The following is a 12,122-nucleotide window of genomic DNA, read 5'->3' as shown; positions in this document are numbered from 1 at the left end:
GTCCCCTGACACTTGGCAATGGTGGTTCTCAGGAACAAAGCCTGAACAAACAGAAAGACGCTTACCAGGAACTAGATAGATATGAATAGATATCATCCTATGAGTGGATCTTCAAGCATACAATAAGAGTGCATTGGCAGTTTTAGGACAGTTGTTCATGTGTGTACTATAGGCATGTTACTCTTAGGTAGTCCTGCACTTCTAATTCAAATGACTGCTTTACATAAACTTGGGGAATAATACTAAATGAAACTCTTACTTATTAGTGTAAGCATGCAGTGTGGTGTCAGATTTTAAAAGGGAAAAGTATGTTAAGTATAGTTATTTTTACATAGGAACCAGTGGCGTAGCTAGAAATTTTTCTCCCCCCTGCCAAAAATAAATTCTGCCCCCCCCCCACCCAAGATGGACTACATGCACAGCTGGCTGAGCTGACAGGTGACCCAGACAGCAGTGATCTGGTCCCGCTCCTTGCATATCTAATGAGCGGTGACCCAGCGCAGTGCATATTAAAAGAATGGGTCCCCGTCCCGTGCATATGTAATGAGCGGGATCCGCCTGTCAGTTCAGCCAGCGGAGCCTACCACAGACCCCGCTGCCACATATGTATCTACGCCACTGATAGGAACATTACCATAGCCTTCAATCATTGTAAAGCAAGCATTTCTGGTCTGTCTCTATGTAACTAAAAATGCACCAGTAAAATAATTTTAGATGGAAATCAAACCCTTTTGCTAACACCTTAACATGTGAAAGCGCATGTAGAGAGGAAAGATTAAGCCATTTATATGGCAAGTACCACCAAACATTATCATTAGATGTACTTACGACGGCAGTGCATCTTTAATCTTCATGTGTGAAATGTCACTATAAAGTGCAATAGAAACAACTTCTTCCATAGGACAAATCAGACCATACTCCTCACAGCCATTCTCAATGACCAGTGGATCCGATTTGTGGGGATCGAACATCACATTGTTGGGAGTGACTATCATGACTCCACCCACAACACCCTGTGTAAACATGCACAAATTGAATCAAAGAATGTATTAGTCCCCAAAGTAGACTTTTTAATACAAGGAGGTCAGACAGTACTGTTCAAATTGCAAATTTGAAATTTAACAAAAATGTAAAAAAAAAATTTTTTTAAAAAGAAACACAGGCACACCCACACATGTGTCTTCTTCCGAAATCGCTCATTCATTTTACGGTCTGATTTACAGAAAACCCATTGAAATAACTGGGAGCAGTTAAATAGGCAAAGTTCTCTGCATGGAGTTTTAATGTACTAGGCACATGGTTAGTTCTAAAATAGTCTGACCTTCGAATGTGAATCTGACCTTTGAATGTGTTTAATTTAGAAGTTAATTAAGGCACTGTATGAAAACACTCAGTGATGAAGGTTTGCACTGCAGTTCAGTTAATTATATAGTAGTACACTTTCATTAAGCAGCTTTATGAGAGTGGTGGCTAATACAGGAGCCATTTAAAAGACTTCGTAATCTCTTATGGAGGAAACGGACAATGCTGGGGACATGGACATACACAAAAGAAATACAGGATGATGTGGAATACATAATCACGTGGTTAAAAAGCACACACAGGTGATTTGGAAACATCTGACAATTTTGTTTTGGTAGAATTGTGAGTTATAGATGATATGCCTTGAACTAATCAGTGATTAGGAAATAAATCCATATATTACAAGAACACCATCATCAGCGTTGTACATTATAGAAATAGAACAACGTAATTCCCTTTGCCCCGCATAGTAATTTAGAGACATTCTAAATCTCCCTGTGTTATTAAATGAAATAATTTTTATCCAATAGGAACAGACTCAGTCATTTCTAAATGATTTTATTCGTAGTACAGAATCTTCCCAAAGCCATAAAAATGTGTTGGAGACTATCAGCGGGATGTAATACAGTCGGAGGTGTGAGATCCGGCCGAACGCGAGCATAAAGTGTGACCCCATACTAGGCCTAGAGGCGGGTTTAGGCTCTAAATTAGCTGTCCAACCCCGCACCCCCCCCCCCCCCCCCAACCAACCAACTGGAGGGGGGAGGTCACAAGCAGTTAAGCAAAGCTGGAGAGCAGCAGGTGAATTTGACAGCAGCCAAGAAGCACCTGTTCCATCTAGTCTGTCCCTTTTACATATTTTTTTGTAACTATATGCCTTTTACTCTCAGGGGTGCACCTCCACATATAAAAATATATCAGTATTGAATCAATAACCTTGTGGTATTGTGGATTTTTCTTATAAACTTAAGTAATACTGTAATATTTACCTGTTTTGAATAAGAGGTGTAACTTGTGCACGGGTATCCAACCCTTCCCCTTCCCCTCTCATACCCTTTTACATATTTGTCAGAAGTGAGATATAACTGTCCGGCACCCCTCATATCTCTCCACCACTCAGAGATAATGAGCGGCACTAATGAGATAAGAAAGTTGGTTCTTTAATATGTAACGTTTCAGGGAACTTATCCCCTGTCTCAAAACATCTCATCTTCCTCAGTCACTGCCAGTAGATCTGTGCCATCTATACAATTGTATTGGTTCGGATGCTGCTATAAGTCTCCGGGGATTACAGAGATGGAAAGAGGGTCATAGGTTGCTGACCGCTGGTGTATTTCTGCAGGGCAAGAGAGGGGTGGGGGGTTGCGGCGGATGTCTACGTACTGGAGGGGATTTGTGCCAGCCACTACTGTGTACAGTATTAGGGCTGGTGTAGCACTTTGGCATAGGCTACTTAGGTTAGAGGTTTTAGCTAGGTTATTACAGATAGGGACTCAGAGTACAACAAATAATGTAAGAAGCATGAATCAGAAATGCAAATCTATTGCTATGGAGGGTTTGAGGATGTGGGGTTCCAAACTAGTATCTTGCCTGGAAGCCCCATGAGGCCTAAAGCTGTCCATACACTTTCCCATTTAGCCCACTTTCTACCCGCTTCCGACGAGCAGTCCCATGTGCTGCTTGTAGGTCCAACCTCCAACTCGAACTGCCTTCCAGGCAGCAGGGACTAGGATTGCATGCGAAATATCATATATCGCATGCAATTCTGCCACCCAGGAAGCTTAAGGGAATTGTCTCTGACTTTTCCAGGGGAGAAGTCGCAGTAGTTTAAAGGAGCTCTGACACACACACACACACACACACACACACACACACAGTCACACAGCTCCTACCAGCAGATGCTACTCCCATCCATTGCTTTTGTTGGTGTCCTTCCGTTTTACAAGCTTTAAACTAGTATTAGCTAAAGATATGTATAAAGGGGTGTGCGTTGTTAGGTCTACACCAACTAGGTCGACAAGCATTTGGTCGACAGGCAGCAAGGTCGACATGGGTCTAGGTCGACATGTCATTAGGTCGACCCAAGCATTTCACAACACTTTTGTTGGTAAGCTGCTCAATCAGAGGTGTGTCACTCAGGTGCCAAAAGGGAGGGGTTATTCTGGTTAGGAAAACAACAGTTTGTATCCCAATTGCACACTGAGTGAGAAAATAACTACATAATAATCAGATAATACAGAGATCTTGGTTGCATATATCTGCAGATATAGGGCTAAGCCACCAGGCCGTACGTCAAGGCCTCTCTGTCACTGGGGTCCCTAATACTGGGTATGGGTCTGGGGTGTGGGCCCCCAACATGCCGACACAGGCTGAGTACTCCAGGGCAGCACACAAATGAAAATTAGTAGGGGTTAATAAGAAGCACATAAGTGCTATGTAGGGAAGTGAAGGTGTGATTAAAATACAAATCATATACAATGTGATAGAAAAAAAATAAGTGTTAGGGTGTGCTAACCTGGAGCAGACCAGCCATACCAACAAAGAGGGAACCAAACTGCCAAACCCATCACATTAGCAGTAACATATATGTCTGGGCTTAATAGCCCAGTGTAAGGCCACATGATATCATCCTGTAATCACCCAGTATTAGGGACCCCCAGTGACAGAGATGCCTTGACGTACGGCCTGGGGGCTTAGCCCTATATCTGCAGATATATGCAACCAAGATCTCTGTATTATCCGACCCAAGCATTAGGTCGACAGTCAAAAGGTCGCAATGCTTCGGGCACACTATTTTATTCTCCCAACACGCCCTGGTGGATGGTAGGGCATGAAATACCACCTGTCGGCACATGTCGGCTAAAAAAAACAGTGAAAAACCCCATGTCGACCTTTTGACTGTCGACCTAATGCTTGTGTCGACCTAATGACATGTCGACCTAGACCCATGTCGACCTAGTTGGTGTAGACATAATAACCGTATCCCGTATTAAGTACCCACACAAAACTGCCTGTAACCTCTCCCCCTCACCCTTCCGATCAAGCCAGCTGCTGATCCATTGCTGGACATTATTAATAAGAAGGATCAAACAAAGGAAAAAGGGGGATTGCCATGCTATCCCATAGGAACATGCCTAGTGAGAACAGGTCTGTAAATTGTAACCTTTGACCACTTCAATGAAATGCCCAATAATGATCAGATAAAACACTTCCCCCCCATCGGTGGCTACGTTTATGCCATGGATAACCTCGCTATTCAGCTAAAACCTGCGGATGTCAGCGCAATGATGTGGCAGTGCGGGTAGACAGGTCTGCAAAGTATTATAGTACGTTGAAAGGAGTACACTTCAGCTGATTATGACAGTCAGACACATTAGAAACCTTGATCTACAAGATTATTTGGTTATTTCCATTTCACAGTACTAAACTAATGTAAATGTACTGAACACAAAACCCTTGCTCCTAACCTACCTTCCCATCCGTGATGTATCTACAGTTCATTTTCAAAAACTTCACAACAACAGGCTCCTCCTCTTCTGAAGTTGATGAAAGGACTCTTTCTATTGGTATAGCAGCTTTTCTTGCCAAATCTGCATCCTTTAAATAATCAGGAGACAAAGTTACAATATGGTACAATATGTTATAATATGACCGAACACAGTTCTGATGATTTGAAGTCTATATTTTGTTTTCAGAAACAAATAAAAAAAAGCCCTTAGTTTCTGTCACAATGCCATTTTCCATCAAAGTCATCTAAGAAAGGGTGTATTAAATTAACTATGGGGTTGATAGGAAGTTGCCATTGCATTTTATAGAAATTTTGGTACTTGTTTCCTAGCACGGTGCCCAATATTTTCATCTTATGCGATCGCATCGCATGCCATATAGCCGCATACAATGCATGCGATGCAATGGTATACGATTTTTTTATTGTACAAGCACCCTGATGGGTCCTTACAATGTGAAACGTCACCCCCAGGATCAACACCAACCCGAAGCGTGGCGAGCGCAGCGAGCCCGGGAGGGGCGGCGGGACACATCCTCCGACCTTTTCATACCCCCACTATCCACGTCGGCGTGGAGTTGATTTTAGATAGTGTGGCGAGCGCAGCGCGCCACCGAGCCCGAAACGTGGCGAGCGCAGAGAGCCCCGCAAGGGGACACGGATTACTTTACATGTATTGCTCGCCACGCTTCGGGCTCGTATTCCGCGTCCGCTTGCCACGCTTCGGGCTCGGTGCGCTCGCCACAGTATCTAAAATCAACTCCACGCCGACGTGGATAGTGAGGGCATGAAAGGTCGGAGGACGCGTACTGCCGCCGCTCGCCACGCTTCGGGTTGGCGTTGATCCTGGTTGGTGGCGTTGACTATGGGGGGCCATTTCACATTGTAAGGACCCATCAGGTTGCTTGTACAATCAAAAATCGTATACGATCGCATCCTATGCCATTGTATGGCATAGGATGCGATGCGATATTTTATTGTACAACTCTGCATCGCATACCATCGTATACCTTATTTAGTGTTATGGTATGCAATGCGATGGGCGCCGTGCTAGGAAACAAGTACCGACATTTTTGTTAATCATTTGATGGGGTGGGGGTACACACATGGTCAATTATCACTTAACTATAGAGACTAATGAGGAAATTGGGGAGAAAAAGGCAGGTGTGGCTGGGAGAAAGATGTAATGCTAGTCACACTTTATATGATGAGGAGCCTGACTGGAGCCAGCTTCTCTTGGTCTCTCAGATGGTCTGACCTCTGCATATTTGCTCATTTCAATCAAAATCAAACTTATTTTAACGTGACACCTGCCCTTGGAAATTACCATGGGTCATTGAAACTCCAGAAACTATCCAACTAACCCCAATAAGCTGACAGATTTTTTGTCCCTTGCCTCAGACAGGCCACACAAAATCCCCGAAAGCAGCCCTGACTACGGCTACGAAAATACAGGTTTTACTGAGCCCATGTTTTCATGAGAATTTTTTGGGGGGGTTTGGGCATTTTAAGACGATTGCCCCCAAAAAACGATATTGTCCAATAATCTAGGTGATTTAGCTAGGGGACTAGATGGGTGAGCTTGTGCCTTGGCTGTCAGCTGCATATCCAAATCAAATTCGTTTTATACTTGGCCAAATAAAGCTGATTTTGATTTTAAAATGTATACCTTCCCAGTGGCCATGTCCTGCATTCAAAGTCTGTATGGTTCCTCCCACTTCTAAAGGACTCTATTTCTCTCAACTCCAGTGTGCACTCACTTCTTTAAAGCTAACTACATGCTGAATAAAGTCACTCTGGAACTACTTTTGATGAAGGAACAGCAGGGGTAGCCAACAGCATAAACTGATATAGAACTCATTCCATTTCAGGGGCCGTGCTGTGTGGCGGTGATACGGTGTATTATTTGTCAGTCAGTATAACAGCTTCTGTATTATATGGTTGTCACAACAATACACTGTATACTTTCTTTATTTCAGTAACTTGACTGCTGGGGGGTTCAATTGTTTATCACCCTCCCAATCTCCGATCTAAAATGATAGGAGATCGTGTGAGTAGGGGGTTGGGGTATTCAATTGAGGTTTTTTTGTTTGCACTAATTATGTTAGGCTTTAGCCAAGCATAGCAACTACGCCCAACCAAGCTAATGAGCACAATGGGAAAAGTCCTGTTTGAGCTCTGAAACTGGTCTTTTTACACATTTCAGCTTTCCACTCGCAGGGCACAAGCTGAAATTCTGGTACCAGCAGCCTATCGCGCTCCACTAGTCTTTGACCTGGGTAACAGAAAACCTAGCCTCACACCAGGTCAGACCACTAACTTATTAACAGAGTCTTTTTTTGCTTTTTGCTTTAAAATTGAGCCATAGTCATTAATAAAAGTTGTATAGCAGTTCCATGGCATAAGCACCAAACCCTTTTCGTAGGCCATTTAATGGTATTACAGGTACACTCTAAAAAATGTAGTAAAAAAATAAATTTTGTAAAAGTCAATTTACACAATCTATTTTTGCTCCTTATTAGAAAGACAAAAATGCTCACTAGTATCAAATTGCATAGTTTTAATAGAACACATTAGATAAAATAATAAAATGATATTTTTTTTAAGGATATCATAGCAATGAACATCTATTAGTGAAGCAGTCATTGCTCTTATCGCCTATGGCAGTGGTTCCCAAAGTTTCTTAAATCACGGCTCCCCTGAATATCTGAAAACATTTTTTTTTTAATCGGGTATACGGCCGCTAGGTTGCACAAAAAAAAAAAAAAGCAAGAAGACTAAATATTAAAATTAAGTCAATTGTGTTTATAGCTCATCCTTATGGGAACCCCATGCTGAGCGATGTTATTAAGCACACAATGCTGACACAAATGTGATGCACCAGCGATGTGTGCTGACCAGTGCTCTATGGTGAGAAGAACACAGTTGATCGCCTGGGGGTAAACAAACAGAGCAATCTGTGCTCAATTTCTAGATCTCTTAGAAACAGCCCTAAAATCGCCCTGTGTGTATGAGCCTTTAGGGTCAGTTATGTTGTGAGGAAGAAGATTCACTTTGGTTTGTCCACAATTTGTTTATTACATTGGTCATAAATAAATTGAATTGGTCATGGACCCCTGCAAGTGTCCCGAGGCACCCCTGGCTGTCACGGTACACAGTTTGGGAACCGCTGACCTATGGTATTTTAATCATTGCGTAAATGGGTACTTGTGAGTTATCCGGGCTCCCGATTTTGGGTACTTGCGATTTGCATGCGATATCGCATGCGATTTGCATAAGATTTGCTATTCATTTCATTACCCCACTATCCCCAAAGTGTGTCTATCAACGTGAACCCGAAGCGTGGCGAGCGCAGCGAGCCCGCGAGGGGCGGCAGTACGCGTCCTCCGACCTTTTCATGCCCTACTATCCACTAGGGCGTGGAGTGAGAATAGAATAGTGTGGCGAGCGCAGCGAGCCACCGAGCCCGAAGCGTGGCGAGCGCAGCGAGCCCCGCGAGGGGACGCGGACACCTTCACAGGTATCCGCGTGCCCTTGCGGGCTTCACAGGTGTCCGGGTCCGCTTGCCACGCTTCGGGCTCGGTGGCTCGCTGCGCTCGCCACACTATTCTATTCTCACTCCACGCCCTAGTGGATAGTAGGGCATGAAAAGGTCGGAGGACGCGTACCGCCGCCCCTCGCGGGCTCGCTGCGCTCGCCACGCTTCGGGTTCACGTTGATAGACACACTTTGGGGATAGTGGGGTAATGAAATGAATAGCAAATCTTATGCAAATCGCATGCAAATCGCAAATCGCATGCGATATCGCATGCGATCTAGTACCAAAATCGGACGCCCAGATAACTCACAAGTACCCGTAAATGTTTATAACATACTCCGAACGCAGTGTTTTATAGGCTCTAGCTCTCTGCTGAGCGCTGGAGTTGTAAACATGCTTTGCATGGCTCACCACCACCACAGGTTACCTATATGTGGTTTGGAGAACGTATTTTACATGTGTATTAGTTTTGTTAAAGTTTTCTTTATATGCTTGATAGATGTGTACTGCAGTTCGATGAAAGGTTATGAGAAGTTCTTCTATTATTGTAACTGCAAACATTTATAATGAAGTAGATGAAGCCTAACTAAAAAAATCAAGAAAGATAGCAAATTCTTGCTGCACAGATTGGTTAGACGAAGGAAAATAGGCTGAAATACAGTGGGAGTAGGAAAATGTATTAGCTACTGTGCTGACTTGCCTGGGAGATGGTGTCATGAATATTTCTCCAAAAGAACTCAGTGTTCATTGAGAATAATAAGCTAATTCTGGCTAACACTGGTTAAAGAATATATAGGTTTTAGCATTTATTAAATGTCCACTTTTAACAGCATTAGGGGGGAAATTCAATCCCCAACGCTATTTCTGATGGGGTAAATAGCAGCAGGCGCCTATTCAATGCCGTTATAGCATTAAATGTAATTCCACCATATACATTTTATTATCTTTACACTGCATCGGAGACGTTCTACATATTCCTTGAAAAAACAACAAACAAACAAAAACAAAAAACGGTACTTGTTGCCTAGCACGGCCACACCGATTTACATCGGGGTGGTCGTGTCGGAAAAATCGGGTCGATCGCATCGCATGCGATGCGATCGTCGCGACCGACCGATTTTGGACCCGATTTTTTTTTTTTAATTAAATGTAAATCGGGTCCCTGGGACCCGATTTTACATTGGATTCAATGTAAAATATTCCCAACCCCCCCAAATGTCACGGCGTACACCCCACCCCACGATAGACGCCAACCCGAAGCGTGGCGAGCGCGCGAGGGGCGGCGGTGCGCGTCCTCCGACCTTTTCATTCCCCTACTATCCACGACGGCGTGGAGTTGAGAATAGAATAGTGTGGCGAGCGCAGCGAGCCACCGAGCCCGAAGCGTGGCGAGCGCAGCGAGCCCCGCGAGGGGACGCGGATACCTTCACAGGTAAACGCGTCCCTTCGCGGACTTCACAGGTGCCCGCGTCGCCACGGACACCTGTGAAGCCCGCGAGGGGACACGTATAACTGTGAAGGTATCCGCGTCCCCTCGCTGCGCTCGCCACACTATTCTATTCTCAACTCCACGCCGACGTGGATAGTAGGGGAATGAAAAGGTCGGAGGACGCGCACCGCCGCCGCTCGCCACGCTTCGGGTTGGCGTCTATCGTGGGGTGACGACGGGGACATCTAAAATGTGAAATGGGTCATATTGGCCCATTTCACATTTTTTCAGGATTTCAATGTTAAAAAATCTTTTAACATTGAAGCCTATGTAAAAATCGGGGGCATCGCGTCGGGACCTATGTTAATGGTCCCGACCGACGCGATGCCCCCGATATTTTACCTTTCCCGGCACGATTTCAATGTTAAAATATTTTTTAACATTGAAGCCTATGGGGAAATCGCGGGCATCGCGTCGGTCGCGTCGGGACCATTGTTAACGGTCCCGACCGACGCGATGCCCCCGATATTTTGTCCTAGCCGGCCAAATGGACCTGATTTCAAAGGAAATCGGGTCCATCGTATGGATCGTGTACCTTAACTAAAGGTACACGATCCATAAGATATGTGGCCGTGCTAGGAAACAAGTACCCAAAAAACACTAATTCTGAATACCTAGATAAAAATAAAAAATTAGCAGGTTTGTCTACAACTATAAACTAGGCCCCTACTAAGCGATATGCAAAGACGCAGCATACTCACAGGCAATTTATCATACTCGGCATCTGAGGACAATGGAGATGCAACACCAGAATTCGAATGAAGATTACAGTCTGGGACATAAAGTACCTGTCAAAACAGATCGATGAATGTAATCTGTTAGTCAATACCTGTATGAATTAAGACGAAGGACACCTTTTTATTATAGAAACAAATATTTTCACATTTTGATTGCAAATATGTTCTATTAAAATACTATTTTTAATACAAACACCAAACTCGTTAATAAGAGAATGACAAATTCCCCCAATTTGGCTGCAGAATAATCAGTGTGCCTTTCAGCACAGATACAGCCCTCCCCTAGGTACACAAACTACCCCCAACTTCTACCATTCTACGTGTAGCTCAGGAACAACCAGACTGATAGATTCCTGGGTCCAGAAGAGAGACATCACCTGTCATTTATGTAATCTCTTCAAACAAGGGTGTCATTCATCCACTTGCATTGCATGTATCTATATTATACCACCAAATCCAAACTACTTGCACTATAACTTAAGGCCCATACACACTATATGATATTGGTCACAATATTGTCTAGTGTGTATGCTGTGCATCGTTAATTATGCGCTCTTCCACGCATCATTAGTGACCCCTCCCTCATCCAAGCATGTTCGGACAAGGGAGGACATTGTTAAACGACGGCCATGCTACAGCTGTTTAAGCAGCCATATACCCACATACACCACTCTGAATGACTTGACTCTGAGGGAGAGACCCTAACAGGAAAGGAGATCAGAAAGTTTCTGGGACCAGACATTCCCACTGCCATTCAACACCTGGGTCTTTCTTGGGGAATAGTGCAATTTTATTTGAGTGCAATCTGGTAATAAATTTATTTTTGTGGAAGACCGTGTTGCACTATATTTTTGTGGTTTCAGTCTTTTACAGCATTTAACGCCTAGGAGGACAATACTACATTGATCGGAGTATCCATTCAATGAATTTAAATGTGATATAATAACTAATAATGAAAGTGCAATTGTTGAAAAAAAATAGATTGAAGTTTCTTTGTTAGTAGGACCACTATTTGACTATTATACCTTGGTCACTCTAAAGATACAATATAGATATAGGATTGTTTGTATTTTATTTTCATTGTGATTGGATATCTACTGGCAGCGTCAGAGTGGGACACATTTCCTTTTGTATATGAATTTGGAGTTTTGGTGAAGGCTCCTAGGTGTCACCACAGGCTGAAGCCATAAGGGTGTATGCTTTGCTGGACAGAATACTGTATGACAATTGTGTATAGGGGTAAGTGCAGTAAGTAGCGTGGTATCAATACATCAGATAAGGTGCACCCCTAACCCGTATCTTGCCCATTAGGTGTTAATCTGGCTCTATTTGTATGACCACTGTTCACAGGAGAAATGATCACACTGCATACAGCAGTAAATCACATTTTGTGAGACTAGGGGGCCCTTTAATAACTTACAGTGGTCCTGGCAGCCTTCAACACAAACAAAGTAGTGTAGACAAAAAGTGTTTCTTCTACCAATGTTTGGCTGTGTTATGGTCCATTCACACTGGGCGACTATGCTCAGCGTGTATGGACAGCGATGATCG

The 12,122-nt window shown here is 43.7% G+C and overlaps 1 protein-coding gene across 6 annotated transcripts in view; it reads right to left on the bottom strand.

Moving 5' to 3' along the window:
* NCOA7 (nuclear receptor coactivator 7) overlaps positions 1 to 12,122 on the bottom strand; it is a 167,039-nt gene that overhangs the window by 55,157 nt on the left and 99,760 nt on the right. For all 6 annotated transcript variants that reach the window (XM_083176688.1, XM_083176687.1, XM_083176685.1 and 3 more), the window contains 3 exons: positions 10,536 to 10,622; positions 4,774 to 4,899; positions 829 to 1,013 (listed from right to left, as the gene is read on the bottom strand). In XM_083176688.1, the coding sequence (XP_083032814.1) occupies positions 829 to 1,013; positions 4,774 to 4,899; positions 10,536 to 10,622 (398 nt within the window). The remainder of the gene's footprint in view (positions 1 to 828; positions 1,014 to 4,773; positions 4,900 to 10,535; positions 10,623 to 12,122) is intronic.

This window comes from Crinia signifera, chromosome 3 (assembly GCF_055691185.1).
Source record: "Crinia signifera chromosome 3, ASM5569118v1, whole genome shotgun sequence".
In the NCBI taxonomy this organism is placed as follows: Eukaryota; Metazoa; Chordata; class Amphibia; order Anura; family Myobatrachidae; genus Crinia; species Crinia signifera.
This window is presented reverse-complemented; position numbering and strand designations above follow the sequence as displayed.